General features: G+C 32.8%; 1 protein-coding gene across 1 annotated transcript; it reads left to right on the top strand.

Annotated features, from left to right (window-relative positions):
• The first annotated feature begins 513 nt into the window (after positions 1-513).
• On the top strand, positions 514-20,844 carry LOC108778203 (fatty acid synthase). The gene is made up of 19 exons (XM_018545320.1): positions 514-682; positions 4,658-4,908; positions 6,573-6,804; positions 7,056-7,474; positions 7,794-8,087; positions 8,347-8,551; positions 8,643-8,803; positions 9,070-9,387; positions 9,467-9,966; positions 10,194-10,498; positions 10,722-11,138; positions 13,337-14,352; positions 14,556-14,800; positions 14,875-15,568; positions 15,641-16,466; positions 16,908-17,383; positions 18,489-18,743; positions 20,199-20,453; positions 20,537-20,844. Exons 1-19 carry the CDS (start codon positions 514-516, stop codon positions 20,645-20,647), a joined length of 7,149 nt encoding a protein of 2,382 aa, XP_018400822.1. The 3' UTR covers positions 20,648-20,844.
• The last annotated feature ends 126 nt before the right edge of the window (positions 20,845-20,970 follow it).

Genomic DNA, 20,970 nt, shown 5'->3' with positions numbered 1-20,970 from the left:
TTTTGCTATCAAAAAAGCAGGGAATAAAATGTTACTTTTCCGTTACTTTTATAGTTATTCTTTAAAACACATATTACTTCTTCAAAAAAATAATAAGTAACGGGTAACGCTGTAGAGTTACTCAGAAGCTTCGATTCTTATTGGTTGTATTTCTTATGAACTTATGAGATATAAAATATAATATTAAAAAGATTAAATTAGAATGAAAATAAGATTTTAAAAAATTATTTTTTTATTTAATATAATTCAATGCGTTTAAAATACGAATAAAAATTTTAATCAATTTTAATCCATTTTTGGTTATTAAAAAATTAACTTTTATTTTAACCGTAACGAAGTATTTTAGTGTAAGTTATTTATGCAACTATTAACGAAAAAGTTAAATAAAATTAATTTTATAAGTGATTATCTTTAACTTAATTTAATTAGAAAAAAATAAATTTATATATACTCAGTCTTACATAAAATAAAAATACATAGCATTTTTCTAGATTATCCGAGTATATAACAATCATGGTCAAAGAAACATATAAATCGTGGAAGAATATTGATTCCGGCGAGGAAATCGTTATTTCTGGCATTGCTGGCAGATTTCCTAATTCAGATAACATAAATGAATTACGAGAAAATTTATTCAACAAAATTGATCTTGTAAGAGCAGATCATGGTCGATGGAAAATGGGTAGTTATATCATATTTATATTATACGACATTATATTTTTACATTCATGCTCGATTAATATTAAAATAAAATATATTTTACTTCTTCTACTAAACGTATTTACTCGTACAAATCTATTTTTGCAACAAAATATTTTGTTGGCAAATAAATATATAATTATACCTCAAATTGAAATACCGGAAGAACTTCGTTTACCTACCAATTATTTACAGCTTGATTGCCTACATGTATGAAATATTGTAACAATATTACTGGGAAAATTGCAATATTACATAAAACATTGCTACAACATTGTAGTAATATTCCGTAAAAATTAAAAATTATTACTGCAATATTCTGTAATATTTCAACATTTAATCCAATTTAATTAATTACTATCATATGTATGATATTACGCGAGGTCTACACTAAAAATCATAAAGGTCGTAGGGTTCTACGTCGTAAAAAATTAATCAATTTCAATTGATTACCAGAAGAATAATCGACTATGATTGGTTAATTTTCTATAAGTTGATACCTTTACTGCTACGACTTCCATTAGGTATAAACCTTGTATTACTGCTTAGCATCATATTTCAAAATACATACGATAAAATTGTGATTGAAAAATTTGGGAGCTTAGAACGCACACAACCAAACAGATTAAAGATTTTCGAGAGACTCGTCAACGTCAACTCGTTTTGCATTCGCCTTTTTATGGACTTTATGGGCGTTTCCTTTTTACGAGAAGAGCATTCATCTCGTGGCGGAGGCTTGAACTTACCTCTTGAATTGTAATGTTTTAATAATGCATTACAATATTTCTTACAAAGTATTAAAATTACATTATGTTATAATATTTGATATCAGGAAACGCGGTAGTGTGTCTCCGGTCATGTTCAAAAATTGTATATATTTTCAATATAATATTTAAATTTTCATATTGCACCAATGTTGCTGCAATATTTCGTGATGTAGAGGATATATCGCCTATAGCTCGGTTGTTTTACTTTTTACTTTAAAAACACAGTTAAATATTTTCTTACGTAATTTAACCTTAATTTTATACTTTTGCGCAAAAGTGCTTGAAAGCAATCGATTTCTAGGTAATAATACACGTGTGCAAAAGCATCATTGTTTTTTAAATTTTAATATTTAATTTTGTATATAAAAGTGTATGTAGGCAATCTACAGCTATAGCCAATAACACATATGCAATCGATCTATAGACAAATGAAATGTAGTAGACAAACCTTGCTGTAGGCGATCAATTTGTAGGCAAAAAAACTCCATCTCAAAATCAAAAGACACGGGAGTGTCTCGCGCCAAGTGAACGCGAAGCGCGAGACCACATCGTATCTTTACGCGAGTCGATGAGTTGCGAGCACCTGAGATTACTAGATCTCTCAATAAACGGCTGAATTTATCAACTTTTAAATAGTCTTAATTTACTATTTTGGTTTAAATTATATCATATAAATGTGTTTTTATTTTCTACGTACCTTACGAAGGAAGATATTGCGATGAGAGTCCAAATGTCAAATTTTGATACATAGATTTGTCGTCATTATCACCATCGCTCTCGGAAATGTTGTCCGTTTCATGTTTTAAAAGATAGACAGCACTTGCTAGCATATCTTATCATTATCTATTTAAAAGCAAACAAACGTTCTTTTATCATACAAGACAAATGAATAAACATAGTTACGAATTTATTTTAACAGTTGATATATTCGTAATATCTTGCTATTAAATTGATATTTTACCAGAGTTGGCAACGTTACCTCATAAAAATATAACTTGTTGCCGTCACCGTTCTTTTTCTTAAAAAATAAGTCGTTCTCGTTATTCGTTATTGATTTGCAAAAGTAATAACTCATTACCGTTATCGTTACTCAAAATGTAACAAATCGTTACTTTTTCGTTACTTTTTTTCTTGACACTAATATAATACATATTATGTGCAGATTTTTTTGATATATATAAAAAACATTAAAATTCTATTTTTTAGTAGAAGAATAGAACTAAAAAATGTGTAGGTATATATAATGCGCTCGGCGCACTTTGCAGGGCGGTCCTATCCAGCCGCGCGCTTGCATTTGACGGTGGGCCGGGCGAATTTAAATATTTTTATAAATTAATATCTCTTTTTCTCATTACAAAGTAATTAAAAATTAATTGAAAACCATTTTAGTTTGGAAACTTGTGCTCTCAAAATATTGACAAATCCATTTGCTTTTTCTATCACATTAACATAACGAATAAAAGGATGACAAAAGGAAAATTGAGATGTTTAACATTGTTGGATCTAGTATTCGAATCAACTTCTTAATTGTATTTATGCGAACTAATGACATAATTATATTTTAACGAAATTATATTATTTGATAATTTGCGAAAGATGTTTTCCGTAATACATATTATTAAGGGTTATTGTTTTATACTGAAGATGGTCGAAACGTCTATGTAGATTTATTTTGTAAAAACATGATAATTTCGCTATTGTTATCCGGCGTGTGGTATATGCTCTATTTTTATTCCTTTTATTTTTTAACTTAACCACTTGATCTTTAAACTATTTTTAAACTATAATTAATATCTCGTCAACTATTACTGAAATATTACGCAAAATGGTACAGGACTTTTCGACTCAGTATAGTCTATTCTACTCATACATGAAATATTTGGCGGTTAATTTCAAACACCCTGTATATAGGTATATATAATTATTAATTATATACATATAGTATATAATATTATATATATTCATATTTTTTAGGGTAGAATCTCAGGTGATCTCATTGATCTTATCACTACAATCTACATGCTATATATATTAGCCTATAAGTGCGTTCCGTTTCACACATATAGTACGTATGATACATCATTTTATCCTTATTATATTGTTCACCGAATATAAAAAATGATACAGAATGCAGCCTATAATGTGAATACAATGTGAAAAAAAAAGCGTCATGATTCATGATTAAGAGAGTCAATCAGACCTATTCCTTTAACGTCGCATCTCTGTTTTCTATAGCTCTATAGTTACGACTGGTTACGACTAAAACTTTTACGTGGCTAGAAATAAAGTAACGATAAAAGTAACTAGTGAAATCATGACCAATGCCTTAAAAATATAACTGCGTTACCATAAACGTTACTCCGAAGAAAATGTAACGTCGTTACATATTTATTACTGAGAGAAGTAATTTGTACCGGTAACGCGTTACTTGCCAACTCTGTATTTTACGTATATTTTATGATATACTATTCCGATATTAATTATGTATATTAATTATGCACATGTGTATATAATTAAAAATTAAAAATGTACAAATATCTTTTTTCAAACTTTCTAAAATATTGCATGTTAAGGAGGTTAATGGAACAGCTCGCATTTACACCGTCTAAAACGCGGACAATTTTCAAAATTTAAAAACTCAAAAACTAAGGCTTATGTGGAAAAATAGCCGAACATATAATTTCGTTCCTGACTTGTATTGTTACCAAAAAAAAATTAGCATTTAAATCCAAGGAACCCTTTTCTGGAGTTCCCCTGTCTCAATATTAACAACGAAGAATTGAAAGTAATTAGTATCTTGTATTTCAAATATTAAGATTGACAATTAATCTTGTTATTTAAATTACAAAATATATAAATTAAATTAAATTAATATCCGCTCAAATAAATTTCCAAATTAAATTTAATATACCTCCCAGGTCAAGAACACATTGAGCTTATACTAGATGTTAGAAATATATATAAATTTATTATAATACCGGTATATGCGGACAGTTTCGACTTTACAATATATAATTAAAAATATATAAAACTTTCAATTTTTCAATGTTAAATAAAAAACATATAATACATTTATATGAGCAGTGCTGTAATACAAAACATAAAATGCACTTATATTGCAAAAACTATGTTGCAAATAAAAGTATTTCAAATACATGCTGAGCCCTGCATATGTGAATATCTATCCTTAGAGCATGAGGACATTCCACGTCGTATGGGTACTATCAATAAAGTAGAAAAATTTGATGCGGATTTTTTTGGATTATCTTTTGAGCAAGCACACTTATTGACACCTGAAGTAAGATTGATATTGGAAAGTACTTATGAAGCAATTATCGATGCGGGAATCAATCCGAAGCAATTACAAGGAAAAAATACTGCTGTAATTATAGGGTTATCTATAATTGAAGGACAAACGGATTTGTTGTATACAGAAACTGAGGTAAAAAAGAAATAGTAAATATAAACACATATGCACGCTTAAATTTTTTATGTAGGTATATGTGTGCGTTATATATTGTGACCGTATTCACGAGCAACGGCACAACTTCGTCGCGTTCTCCATAACTTCAATTATGCAATAGCTCTTAATCAAGTGCAGTTCGTTCTTAATTCATACATGATTACATACTTTGCGGTAGTCGGTAAGGCAAGGTAGTCCAGACACGAGAGAGCGTGCCACTTTTCGCACGATTACTAGGATAATTTGCTCGGACAAAAATATTGTAGATTAGGCAGATTCTCGCGACGGACGAAAAACGAATAGCTCAACCACGGAATTGTTAGAGGGGAGTGGTTCGTGGTAGGCGGGAAAAATGTCGGAGAACGAGATAGAGAGAGGCTGAAATAAATTAAGATACCATAGTTAACAACAGTATCAGCGGTGAGAAACCAATATATTTTTCGTTAGACCGTTACAACGATGACAACAGCATTATGACGTTGAACTTCCGCGCGTAAAAGTTCGCGGTTTTAAAACAATAACCAGCTTGTTAATTCATAGCCGGCAGCAATAAGTTACATCGATAATGAATCCGACAGATACGCGGACAAATCTTGAATCTTATTACAGTGAAAATATGTTGTTTCGTACTACAATCGTGATACAAGATTCGGTAATAGGCGGCCACAATTCGGTAACGCTCAATAATTCTAGTCTCAACTACAATGGATTCTCGTCAATCGAACAAAGTACATCAATGATTTGGCGGTGATAAGGGCGAGCAACGATAATGACTCGAACTTCTCAGTCATTGGCGTCCGAGTGGACGGCACGTGCTCGGTAACGACTACTCTAAACGCCTATAGGCGGTCGATCCGGCGTCGGCAACTCTAACGCGAAATCAAGTCTAACGCGCGATCCACTCGAGATACATGTATCACGTACCGCGATCGGTGGCTTTACAATACTTAGAAATGACGCTCACCTCACTACGTCAGGATCCCTCGTCAATCCTCTTGATAGTCCGGCAACAAAGAATTTCTCAACACGCTTGGAGATCCTCTTCACTGCGCGGTTCAAATGCCGCACGATACTCGAGCGACATTTGATCTGCGCGCGGTGAGGTGATGTCCATTTCCACCAATGCAGATTAATTTTAATCTTGGTTCAATTTGCTTTTCATTTTTTTCTAATTCTAAAAATTAGAAAAAGATTAACAGTAAGTTAAACCGAGATTAAAGTTAATCTGTATTGATGGAAACAGGCATGAGGCGATTCGAAAATCGGCCAAAAGTTGCATACACTTTATGTATGTTCAGTTTGTACCGGCACCTTTATTAATAATATATCAGTTATATATTATTATTAGATAAAAAGGTTTAAATTTTTGAGTATCCTTTTTTGAACATGGCTTGAACTTTTCATTTTTATAATATGATTATATAAAATAGAGATGATTAAAACGTTTATCTCTGCACTTTTATTCTTATACCATTTTTAAACCTACTTTACGTTTAATGAATGTTTAATATATCGTCATGTGGTTATTGGGATATGTATTATTAATGTAGTAAGGGAGTACTGAATCTATTATTCATGTACGAAAATTGTAACGGTACATGTATAACAATTATAATATTGCATATGTTCTGCAATTATAACAGTTAGGCGGTCTGAATGTTATTGGATGCCACAAATCTACAGTGGCAAATTTGATTTCGTATTGCTTGGATCTGAAAGGACCATCTCACATCATCGATACAGCATGCAGTACTAGTTTTTATGCTATGGCCTCTGCTTATGATTGTATCATGTCAGGCAAATGCGAAGACGCAATATTTGGAACTGCACATTTAATTTTCAAACCTAATATTACCCTGCAATTTTCTCGGATTGGTAATTCCGTCATAAAATATTAACTTTTATATTGTCATTAAAACTTATTACTTTCATAATGTGTTATGTATAAAATCTAGTTCTTATTTGCAAAAAATAAATAAAGAACAACGATCGATGTCATCTTAACGAAGTATTTCAAATAAATACAATATTTGTCAAAACGGAATAATACTTTATCATGGATGAAAGTGATAATTTCTTAAGTAAGATGTATATTAAAAAGGCATGTCATATTTCATATCTTTCAGGTACTTTATCACCCAACGGTTATTGCAAACCATTTGATAAATTTGCTAACGGTTACGTGCGTAGCGAAACGGTAGGAGTAGCATACCTCCAAAAGGCGAAAAATGCAAAGAGGATTTATGCCATATGTCCGCATATAAAATTAAACTGCGATGGTTATACAGAAGAAGGAATAACTTACCCGTCAACACAAATGCAATATGATTTACTAAAACAATTTTACAATGAATGCGGAATACCGATATCAAGTTTAGATTATATCGAAACACACGGTACCGCTACAAAAGTTGGCGATCCTGTAGAAATTAAAGCTATTCATAATATGTTTTGTCAAAATAGAGAAACTCCATTAATGGTCGGCTCCGTAAAATCTAATCTTGGTCATAGCGAAACTGCGAGTGGTTTTAATCAGATCGTTAAGGTTTGTGTAGAATAAGTAGCTTCTACTTTCATCTATTATCATAAAATTTGCTTTCATCTTACGCACAACATATATATATATATATGTGTATACATATGTACACGAACAAAAAACATATTCCTTGTAAAAATTTATCGATAGGTTACATTTGAAGGCACTCAAACGCAATTGCTTATCTCTCGAAAGACTACTAAATTCGTTCATCAAATTCGATATTTACTAAAATTAATATGACATACCTATAAATAATGTATGACTTGTCAGTATCTGACGAATAATTAAAGTTTATACATTTTAATATTATTATCTATTACTGAAGGTAATAATAGCATTCGAAACTGGCTTTGTTCCACCAAATATCAATTATACATCACCAAGGAATGATATAGATGCTCTGATAAATGGAAGTATTCGTGTCGTCCAAGAACCAATGCCACTTCAAAATGGTTACATAGGAATCAATAATTTTGGTCTTGGAGGATCCAATGTTCATACGTTATTAAAGTGGAATGATAAACAGAAAATCAATAACGGAGCACCAAATGATGACTTACTTAGACTTGTCGTATTATCTGGACGTACAGAAGATTCAGTGAAGTTGTTTTTAAAAGACGTTAGTGTAAACTTGTCAACAACATTTTGATATTATGTCCAACATTTAGAGACAATGGCCTGCATTCAGCAGAAAAAGCAGCTTTGCAACTGTAATAAAATTCTTGAATACGATTGGCTTATACATTTAGATTTAATAAGGAAGTAAGGGAAAGACCAATCGTATTACCAAAAAAATTTTACAACAATTGCATAGCTGCTTTCTCTGCTGAACGCAACCATTATGTTTAGTTTGAATTTAAAAAAATTCATTATTATAGATTGCCAATCATCTAATAGACGTAGAGTATATTCGCTTATTACACGATATACATGCAGACAATATAAACGGTCATCCATGGAGAGGGTATATTATATTGAATTCTTCCCAACAAGATTTAATAAAGGAAATTCAAAATTGTGAAGGCGTGAAGAAACCTATATGGTTCATATTTTCAGCCTTGGGTTCTCAATGGCCAGGAATGGGTAGATACTCAATATTTCATATTTAATTAATAATATGCATACCTTAAATATGCCACAAAATGGTGTAATCTATAAATTAAATTCTTATTAGGTCGCAGCTTATTAAAATTTCATGTTTTTGCAAAAACGATAAGTAAATGTGAAGATATTTTAAAGCCCTATAATATAAGTGTCGTAGACATTTTGACAAAAATGGAAGAAAAAATTTGCGAAAACGCGTTAAATACTTTTCTTGGAATCGTCGCTATTCAGGTGAAGAATTTACAACTTTCCATACTTAGTTACTTACACATAAATATATATAGTACATATAATATATTTTTCAGTAAAACATATACTGTAAATTCAAATTTTGTTATCGTCGTCGTTATACTACAACAGAAATAGATTGTCTATTAACTTGATTAAATTACATTTTAAACATTAAATTACTATTATAACAATAATAAATGTTTTAAATATACCGTATATATCTAACTGTGTATATTTAAAAATAATCATATATATTTTAATTGTAGATTGGATTAGTAGATCTTCTAACATCTTTAGGAATTACTCCAGATTATATGATTGGTCATTCTACCAGTGAACTTGGTTGCGCGTATGCGGATGAATGTCTCACTATAGAACAAACTATTTTATCAGCATATTTTATCGGTATGGCATGTACCAAAAAGAATATAATTCATTGTTCGATGGCGGTTGTCAATATCGACTACGATTACCTTAAAACTTTATGTCCAGCGGATATTGAAATAATATGCCACAACAGCGAGAACAGCAGCGTTGTGTGTGGACCACCACAATCCATACAAAAGTTTATGAAAAAACTACAGGTAAAATTAAAAATAACTCATAATTTTTAGAATACTAAAAGATTAAATTTGATGCATGTGTTGCATTTTTTTTATTCAGGTCAACAATATTTACGTGAAAGAGGTCAACTGCAATGTACCGTTTCACAGTTCTTACGTCGCATCTGTGGAAAGTCAGCTTTTACTTAGTTTGAATAAAATAATACCACATCCAAAAAAACGGAGTTCAAAGTGGATCAGCACTTCTATACCTCGCACCGAATGGTTCACTTCAGCATCAGAATTATCATCGGCGGACTATCATACTCGAAGTATATTAAACACAGTTCTTTTTTCACAAACGACGGAACTAATTCCAAGTAACGCCGTAGTCATCGAAATCGCACCTGACGATGTTCTGCAACACGTCTTGACAAACTCGTTACATCCAAACGTGACAAATCTTATATTAAGTCGACGCACCGAACAAAATAATGATATAATTCTCCAAGGAATTGGGAAGCTCTATAATAGTGGTTTACAGCCGCAAGTTGCCAATTTATACCCACCGGTGGAATTTCCAGTTAGCCGAGGAACTCCTATGATTTCTCCATCAATCAGGTAATCGTAATCGTAAAATTTAAATAAGATATATATGTATATATATATAAGAAAAATATATAACAATTATTAGACCGTTTTAGCCTGTTTCTCATTGGCATAATTATTAGATTTGATCATATAATTTAAAATAATATATACTCTTATTTTACATAATTATATATTATATGTTTATATGTATTTGTATAATTATTCACGATATATAAATCTGAATTGTAATAAATCAGATGGGATCATTCTAAGAATTGGTTTCTGCCGAATAATAATGAAGATAAGTTTATAAAATCGAGAGGAAGATACGTCAAAATTTTACTTCAAAGTAAAGATTATGAATATATGAGCGATCATATCATTGATGGGAGAAATTTGCTACCAGCAACGAGCTATTTGGGACTCGTTTGGAGAACCATTGGCATGATGAAAAGAGTACAGCATACAAACATATCGGTAGTATTCCGAGATGTAAAATTTATTCGTGCTACCTATTTGTCGAAAGAAGATGCTGTGGAACTATATATTGCAATACAAACAGGTACTTACAAGATGAGTTTTAATTTTAATCGAGATTTTCTCTATTTTTCCATAAGAGTATTCATATGTTTATTGTACCTTAAAATAATGTTTAATTTATTATTATGGAATTATTTGCAATAAAATTTAAAAAATATATATAGGTCCCATAATGAATATTTATTACTTTTAATGTAGTACAATAATAAAAATGAAGTAATGCCAAATACACAAAAATGTTACAGATGGAAAATTTGAAATAACCGAAGGAGATAGCGTTGTTGTAACAGGTATGGTGTACGAGACGTTGAATCCAGAACAGGAAATGATTCCAATAGATTTGTTATCGGAAAATAATGAAGAAGAACATATGACGGCACGAGATATCTACAAAGAATTTAAATTGCGCGGATACCAGTACAGCGGCTTGTTTCGTGGGTTTAAGAGTGCTTCTGTTTCGGGAAGTAAAGGACATATCATTTGGAAAAACAATTGGGAAACATTTATAGATAATATGCTACAGATGTATCTTATCGGATATGACACTAAAAATTTGTGCGTTCCTACGAATATTCAAAAATTAGTGATCAATCCAATGCTCCATGCTTCGAAGTTACGGGACAACATAGACGGTGCAAAAGTTACAACAGACACAAATAAACGTAATTATACTTCTCATCATCACTAAATTCTTTGTTCAATTCATATGTTACGTCCAAGCCTCAGGATTTTTTATTTTTGAGGAAATTACTAGGGCGAGGAGGAGGCTTCGAAAGAACGTAACCGATACCACTCTCCGCGGTCGTCGCCCTGCGGAGCGACCCAAGAGACAGTCGAACGCACTTATTTTTAAAAGGCTCGGAATTAGGTCAGGGTGCCATATGGCTCACTATAACGCTAACCGAGCCATGAGTCCATTGGTCCTTTCAATTTAGATTTAGACCAAGGAACTCAATCCTTACAGCCTCGGATAACATCTAGTGCGATCTCGGGAAAACGGTGGGAATGTGGGGGAGATTTCGTTTTAAATTAATTTACACTCTTTAATATAAACTCATTACTTAATTGTTATTTATTAAAAGAATTCGAGTAAATAGGATTAGCAGATTATAAAAATAGATACTTTTACCCCTTCCTAATTTTCCCCTTATTTCCATTTGTAGTTCCTTTGTACTTGAGATGTTCGGTTATTCTTATTTTAAATTGTTTATTGTCAACATCTTATAATAGTCTCTCTTCGCATTTTTCTAACTTATTTTAATCATAATTGTATTTTGATACAATTTTACAAGGTAATTAATTATCTTTTAATTTAATTGTTACTAAATTAACAAAATGGATATGAGTTACTTACGTTATTTTGTAGTCTTACATTATATCCATTTCAATTTATTGCCTTGTGATTTGACTCTTTTACTGATCAATTGACTCTTATATTATATTCTTTTTGTTTTATTCTTTTTTTTATTATTTTTATCTATTACTGACATTGTTTTTATTATGTTACTATTTGATTTAGAAATGTGGAGTTTCACAATTTACAATTTTTTGATGTCTTGCGTTGTCGATGGACTCTTGCCATTTTACTACGATACGATATGTCTTCAGTAGTGAGTGAGATTAATAATACCCACATCACAGAATTTATATTCTTATTTTTCATTTTTTATTAATATTTTTACTTATGTATTCGTGAATTTTTATAATTTCTTTGTTTGTACATCGTTAACGATATTGCGACTTAACATTGATAATGACCTAATTAAGGTCGAAACGTCTGTTTTTAAATTTTATTAAACTTTATATTTATTTTTAACTAATGACATTTTATATTTACTAAGACCTTTATATTTCAACGAATGTTGGCTCGTAGCCCTGTTTGTATTAATTATTTTTTAAAAATAGATATATTTATATAAATATATATAAGTACATGTTTACTTATTAACATTATTCTCTCTTTTTGTCGGAGTGGTCTCCGAGATGACCAAAGATACTGATTTAACGGGGGCACCAATTGTTGTGGACTGCACTACCATACCGACCTGAGATTGCGACGAACTCGCAAACCGAACTGACGATCGACTTTGACGTCTGCCTCGGACAACCGACTTCGACGAACAGTCTCGATCATTTGACTTGATCTTTCACCACGGACGATTTCGACCAATCGCCTCGAGCAATTGACTCGGACTTTTGTTACGGACAATTAAGTACCTCTGATTTACTCCTGCGAACTCCGTCGAGTTTCGAAAAATCAGGGTTTATATACTAGTTCCCTTCGATTTGCCGTGCTCTGATTGGAGGAGAGGCCCTTTTTGTTAACAAAAGAGCTATTTTCTCGTCCTGGGAGAAAAGTTAAGATTCGGGATGCATCTTGGGGGTGGAAAGGATGTTGACCGGTGTCACTGTTATCTTAAAATTATAACACTTTTTACTTAATTTATGCGCGTAGGATGCGTCGAGAAAATGCACGTGCATCTTTGTCGCGAAACCGATGGAATATTATCCGCGATTTGACTATTAGAATAAAGCTTTTGCGCCAGTTTTGTGCTTTTAGATGACATTTTATTACTTTTCTAGCCAAGATTTCGAGAAGAAGATTCGCGGTCTCACGGTTCGTGCACTTGCGCTCGTAAATGATTTGTTTGAGAATGACATTTATGGCGAAAGAACGAATTCTTTGCTTTAGATTTTAGAAAAATGATAGCTGAACTGTCTGTTATTTATTTGTCGTATCGTTATCTTGACACTTCCAGATTCTTTCGAAAGAAAGTATCGTAGGAATTTTCTGGACGTAACACATAAATATATAAAAAGCTTCCACATATAGTACATCATTTTACTTGTTTTATTACAGTATTACAGGTACGAATGTATAAAGAGTTAGATACCATAAGAGCTGGCGGAATAGAGATTCGAGGTTTTAAAGCTACTCAAATTTCTCGTCGGAGATTAGCCCAAAATGCTGTTATCGAGGAACATAGATTTGTAGCTCATTGCGATCGCGCTAAGATTTCGTTGAACGAAGCAATTCGATTATCGGCTCAACTCGTACTGGAAGATCATCAAATTAACAAGATGGAAGCCGCTGAGCTAGTGGAAGATGTCGATGACGTTGAATTACAAAGTCTTTCATCTTCGTTGCTGGTTGCAGCATTTAGTGATATGCCACTGATACAGATGAACGTCACCATATTAACATCATCAAATCGTTTCAAACCAGAAGATTTACCGCAAAACGTCACAATAAAAGATTTAAAAAAATTATCTTTTCCTGACAAAACTTTAATTGTTGCTGGATACAATCTTTTGACCAAATATGCATCTTTAAAACGACTATTGCCATTCTTGAGAAAGGGTTGTTATGTGTTGACGCGTGAGAAACATGACATTACTGATTATAAAAATTATTTACAGCAATATGAACTGAACGTTATTCTCGAAAAACGTACTGATACAGAACTAATTGTGCTTCTGAAGAAAAAAGTTTTCATAGAAGAAAGAATTGTTGTTCATATAAGTAATGATAACTTTAATTGGCTGAAGGATTTAAAGGCGCTTGTGAGCGACGAAAACAAGCTTAATAAGAATAGTAGAATTATAATTGTCGGAGAGAGAAATTTTGAGTGCGGTTTATTAGGTTTTGTTAACTGCTTGAGAAAAGAACCAGGAGGAGAACTTGTTAGAGGAGTGCTCATTCAGGATATGGAGGCACCTAAATTTTCTCTTGAAGACCCCTTCTATATAGAACAATTACAAAAAGATATGACTATTAATGTACTGCGATCGAATAAATGCTGGGGATCGTACAGACATTTAAAATTACCACAATTGGAAGTGAAACCTGTACCAACCGCTCGTATCTACCAAACGGTATATACAAACTTTTTCAAAACGTACTGGTCATTATCTTCATAATATTATGTATCTATAGTCTCTAAAATTGCAGCTATAAAATAGTCTGCGAAATTCTATTTGACGATTGGAGGATTGAATACTGTATTACAAAAGCTTTTTCCTTAAATTCTGTTTTATATACGTCATGTAATAATATACAAGATTTACTTTTTTTATAGGTTCGTGGTGACTTAAGTACATTTTGTTGGAAAGAAAATAATCTATCTGTCTCGTGTTGTCGTGAGAATTTAGTCCACATTGTCTACTCATCCCTGAATTTTAGAGATGTAATGTTAGCCACAGGTAAATTAACAATTCCAGAAACGATTTTAAATAAACGACAATCTCAGCATATACTTCTTGGACTAGAATATGTGGGTTTCGATGCTAACGGACAGCGTATAATGGGAGCATGTAATACTGAGTAAGTAATGCTACAAGGAGTTATTATGCTATGGTGTCATACAAATGACAGTAATTAATAGTTACTCGTTTTAGTTGCATAGCAAATGTCGTTGATAAGAGTAAAGGTCTTTGGTGGAAGATACCCGAAGCATGGTCATTCGAAGAAGCGGCGACGGTCCCAATCGTTTATAACACGCTTTATTTAGCCTTGTACATTCGAGGGAAAATAAAAAAAGACGATAAAATTCTTATACATTCTGGTACTGGCGGAATTGGACAAGCAGCTATTCATCTCGCCCTTAAAGAAGGATGCGAGGTGTTCACTACCGTGGGCACAAGTGACAAACGGAACCTCATTAAAAAAATGTTTCCGATCATTTCAGATGATCATATCGGAAATTCTCGAGATACAAGTTTTGAACAAATGATTATGCGTCAAACGAGAGGTCGCGGCGTCGATATTGTGTTAAATTCATTAGCGGAAGAAAAGTTAATAGCCTCCGTTCGCTGTTTGGCGCAAAACGGTCGCTTTTTAGAAATTGGCAAATTTGATCTTGTGTCTAACAATCCTCTAAATATGTTCGAGTTTCGGAAAGGTATCAGTTTTCATGGGATTATATTGGAGAATCATGTGTTGACTGATGACAAGAATAAGTTCCTATTTTCCAAAATGATAACCGATGGTTTAAAAGATGGAACAATCAAACCAATTCAAGCAAAAGTTTTTCCAAGAACTGATATTGAAGAAGCCTTTAGATACATGGCCAGCGGGAAACATACAGGAAAGGTATACTATAACAGTTCTATATAATTTTATTCATATAAAGCATATATTTTTTAAATATGATTGTTCTTACAGATAATTATAAATATTCGTGAGAAGGATGAACCTTTAGATCAGCACATTCTCGCGTATCGTCGCTATGATTGTCTTAGAGATAGGAGTTATATTATACTAGGAGGTCTGGGCGGATTTGGTTTAGAATTAACCGATTGGCTCATACTACGTGGTGCCAGAAACGTCGTTCTGATTTCAAGAAATGGAATAAAAAACGGTTATCAACGCTTGAAAGTTCGAATGTGGAAATCGTATGGTGTAAACGTTCTGATCATCAAAAACATCAATGTTGCTGACTTCAAAGACTGCGAATATCTCTTACGGACTGCTGAAAAGGAAGCTCCAGTGGACGCAATATTTAATCTCGGTGTGGTATTGAAAGATGGCATTCTCAAAAACCAAACCGCAGAAACATTTGCAGAGTCTTTCCAGTCGAAAGCTTATGCAACGCAAATACTGGACAAACTATCCAGGAAAATCTGTCATAATTTGCGGCATTTTGTAGTGTTCTCATCCGTTTCCTGTGGCAAAGGAAACGCTGGACAGACAAATTATGGCATGGCCAACTCCATTATGGAAAGAATTTGTGAGAAGAGATCGGAGGAAGGATTACCAGGATTGGCGATTCAGTGGGGAGCTATAGGTGACGTGGGTCTCGTCGCTGACATGCAGGAGAACGATAAAGAATTAATTATCGGTGGCACTTTACAGCAAAAGATAACCAGCTGTCTAGATGAACTTGATAAGTTTTTACTTCAAAGTCGGCCGATTGTGAGCAGCATGGTCGTAGCTGAAAAAAAAATAAAAAGTCACGGAAGTCTCGTAGAAACAATTGCTAATATTTTAAGTAGGTACTACTATGACGACTTATTCCTTCGCAAATACTTATTATATTTATTTGCTAATCCAGTTTACGAAAAGAGCATTATACTACACAGGGCATCTCATAAATCTTAATTAATATTTCAGTGATCGAAGGGGATGAAATTATAAACTAATTTTGGTTCAGACTATTATTTACCGAATTATTAATAATTGAATTTGATCAGTTGGAAAAATTAGAATAAAATTTTAATCAGAAAAATACATAAGTTCAAAAAATCCTCTGGTATGCTACGTTTTCTGCATACCAGACTCTGGTTACTCTGTAACTCTGGTTACGCGTTATCTGATTAATCTTAACCAAAATCGGTAAACTTGGTTCATAATTCTATCTTCTTTTATTCCCTGAAATATTAATTAAGAGTTATGGGATACTATCATAATGATATTATGTTCTATATTATAGACATAAGTGACATAAAAACTGTAAGTCCACATTCATGTTTGGCCGAACTTGGAATGGACTCTGTGACGACTGTAGAAATCCAACATTCTCTGGAACGAGAATTTGATATATTTTTTACTCTACAAGATATACGAAATCTCACTTTCGCAAAACTCGCTAAAATGTCCGTTGCAAGTATCAGTGGTAAAGATGCGGATGATAAAAAAAAATTCGACATGGAAAAATCAGATATTATAAAACTTTTAGTTGGTGTTATAAAAGAGGATAAAGATTATGTTCCTCCAACAAAATTTTCGGCTAACAGTCAAAGTACTATGACTGAAGTATTTCTTATACCGGGAATTGATGGATGTGGTACTGTATTTAAAACTATAGTACCATTTATTAAATTCCCAACGTCGTTATTGTGTTATAACACGGACAATATTGATTGTACTACAAACATGATAACGGAGACTACTAATCGTCTCACAAACGTATGCAATAATTATATTAATTTAATCGATTTTATGTCGATAAAAATTGTTTTTGTTCAAAAGATATAAAGGACCCTACGTAAAATCATAGGAATTTGGCCCTCGGAGAAATTAGCTGATACTTTAATATGTCATAGTTCTTATAAATCATGAAATTGTAAATAACAATATGCCAATCACCACCCTGACTTTCAACCTTACCCCCGCTCCACCCCCATCATCATTCCCACATACATCACCCGCATTTATATTATGTATTTAGATTTTGTTAGACTTTTACGATTTCTCTCATGCATGTTGTTTGAAATGCATGAGTCCATTTACCTTTCATGTGAAAAGTGCTTGATTATCATGACCCGAACGTTTGTTGCAGCTTATAAAGCTTCATGTACAAAAAATATCGGGTATTCTCTGAAATACGATAGCAATACATAGGACAAGCACATGTGCACACGTTGCAAGTATTTTGGGATATGTACGCCATCAACTACATATTAAATATCCCGATAAAAGTTTGTTGCATACAACAATGGATGCAGTTCATAGAGCAGACCAAGATCTCAATAATATAGAGGTTATAGATTACTAAAATAAAAGTTTAAATTCGTGAGAGGGAAGGGGACTTGGGAAAATCAAGCATTCAAAAGAATGAAACATCCGTTATGCCCATTTTGTTCATTCCAGATAACTTTAAGAACGGGTGAAAAAATAAATCATAAATGTATCATTGTTGCATACACAAATACACGTGCACGCGCGCAGTGCGCACACACGATACTTCGATTTTTATGCACCTCTTTCATATAAATATGAGTGCAGGATATGTACTATATGTCGTGGGAATGATGATGGGAGTGGAGCGAGCGTGGGCATATTGTTACTTAAAATCTCTTGATTTCTTAGAGAACCTGATTTTGAGGCATTATTAAAATAAAACTTTAAATGGCTACAACAAAAAAACTAGTAATTTTCAGGCTTTGTGCCTAATTTTGATCAATGAGTCAAGAACTATGACATATTAAAGTTTCAGCCATTTTCACCGAGGGCCAAAATCCTATGATTTTGTGCGGGATTCTTTTATTGAGTATTTTTGATATTTTTACAGCTCATACTTCCAACGCTGACAGATGGAAAAAATTTTGTAATGGTAGGATACTCCTTTGGATCTCTTATTGCAATTGAAGTAACAAGGAGATTGGAAGCTATGAATTTTAAAGGCCGACTTGTTCTCATCGACGGTGGTCCTGAGCTAATACAAGCATTATTCAAAGCTTTTGAGTTAGATTTCGATGATGCAAATTTTCAAATTGATATCTTAGCTAATATTATGGAAATCTATTCAGCGGGAAGTTCTAAAAAGGTATATGCAATTTTTGTTTTGGATTCACATTGAAACTAATTTATATGATATGAGGGCAAGTCAATAAATTCTTAGAAAATCTGTCAGGAGGCACTCGCAGTGTCATGTCACATTACTTTTTGACAAATAGCAACTTTCAGCTGATTACTGTCAAATTTCGAGCAAAATTCATCGAGAGGTTTTATTCTCGTAGACGGTTAAAGCGAACAACTTTTGTATTTTTTGCAAAATGGAAAAAAACGAGTTTCGTGCAGTGATCAAACATCTACATATAAAAGGTTTAACACCGAAAGAAATCAAAGTCGAGTTGGATAATGTTCATAGCACATCTGCACTAGCGTTCGTGTTTGTATACAATTGGGTGAATGAATTTAAACGTGATCGTACGTTCACATGTGATGCACCTCGTTCGGAACGTCCAATTGAGGCCTCGATTGAGGCTGCTACTCCAGAAATCATCGGTAAAATCCACGATATTGTTTTGACTGATCGACGAGTGAAAGTGCGCGAGTTTGTTGAGGCCACAGGCATATCACATGGCACAGTGATTTCAATTTTACACGAATAATTCGGTATGATAAAGCTGTCGGCAAGATGAGTGCCGCGTTTGCTCACTGTGGACCATAAGCGCGACCGTGTGATAACGTTTGGAAATGTTCCTACGTAATCCAGATGAATTTCTGCTTTGATTTATTACTGTGGATGAATCCATTACTTCACACCCAAGACGAAGGAACCGACAAAACAATGGACTTCACCGGATGAACCAACTCCGAAAAAAGCGAAGACCGTGAAATCGGCCGGAAAGGTGATGGCCACAGTTGTTTGGGATGCACCCGGTATAATTCATATCGATTACCTTCCGTCGAAGCAAATGATCAATGGCGATTACTACGCAGCCTTATTGGGCCGTTTCAACAACATTTTAAAGAAAAAACGTCTCCATTTGGCGAAGAAGAAAGTGTTCTTCCATCAAGACAATGCACGGGTTCACACGTGCCCGGCCAAATTTAATGAACTCTTCTACGAATTGCTTCCCCATTTAGCATATTCGCCAGATTTAGCCCCCTGCGACTATTTCCTGTTTCCAAACTTGAAGAAATGGTTCGGAGGAAAGAGAAGACCATCAAAGAGCAACTTATCGCCGAAACAGAGGCTTATTTTGAAAGATTGGGTAAATCGTATTATTCAGAAAAATTGGAAGATTGAAAAAATTGGAGAATCGTTGGATCAAGTGTATTGAGCTGAAAGGAGATTATGTTGAGAAATAAAAATAAATCGGTAAAAAAAAATGTGTTTTACTGTGTTTTACTAAAAACTTATTGACTTGCTCTCATATATTTATATTATTTTTCAGTTTCTTTATGTATTGTAGATCAGTATCAATTCCTTCGTTCCTTCTTATAAACTTTCGTATAATCTTTTATATAAAATAAAAAATTTATATTTTTGTAGATTTTAATGGAATTAAAGAAACGTGAGAACTGGGATGAAAGATTTAATATTTTCGCTAAACATTTCTCAGCTGTATACAAATCTCTCTCGTTTTCAAATTTAAAGACTCTGTGTACAACAATTTACAAACATTTTTCCGCTCTTCGAGAATATGATCCTTTTATTTTACCGCTTATTAAGTCACCTATAATATTGCTAAAATGTGCAAAACCGTTAAATATACCAATACATGAAAAGGATTATGGCTTGCACAAGGTACTTCAAAAATTTTTTTTAATTTGTACTTAAAAATCAAATTTATCACAATTTTTTATTAACAATGTATGTAATTATTTAAGATAACTCAAAATATAGTAACAGTACATTGTATTGAAGAAGATCATATGACAATCTTGAAGAATGAGAAAGTAGCGGCTGCCATTAACAGGGAACCCCCATTTATAGTTTAATGGGTAAATATGCCGAATAAGGGAGTCCCGATGGCTTCACCTTGATATATGTTGTGTAGATCATGATCCTGAGTGACATTTTCTATCAATAAGAAAAGTGAAATATTAACATTAGTATTAGGTATAGATTGGATAATATACATTTAATGAATGAAGTGAACGGCATGGTTCACGAAACGTTGGCGTTAATAATGAAAAAATACACGGCGATAATCCGCAAACCTTCTGGTATAATATACATTTAAGTTTATATTTATAAACTTGCTACACGTCAGGTTTTTATATATATGTAATAATTTATATATATGTATATATATATATAT

The sequence above is a fragment of the Cyphomyrmex costatus genome, unplaced genomic scaffold, assembly GCF_001594065.2.
Source record: "Cyphomyrmex costatus isolate MS0001 unplaced genomic scaffold, Ccosl1.0 scaffold497, whole genome shotgun sequence".
Taxonomy (NCBI): domain Eukaryota; kingdom Metazoa; phylum Arthropoda; class Insecta; order Hymenoptera; family Formicidae; genus Cyphomyrmex; species Cyphomyrmex costatus.
The sequence above is the reverse complement of the archived record's forward strand: the minus strand, read 5'-3'. Positions and strand labels throughout refer to the sequence as shown.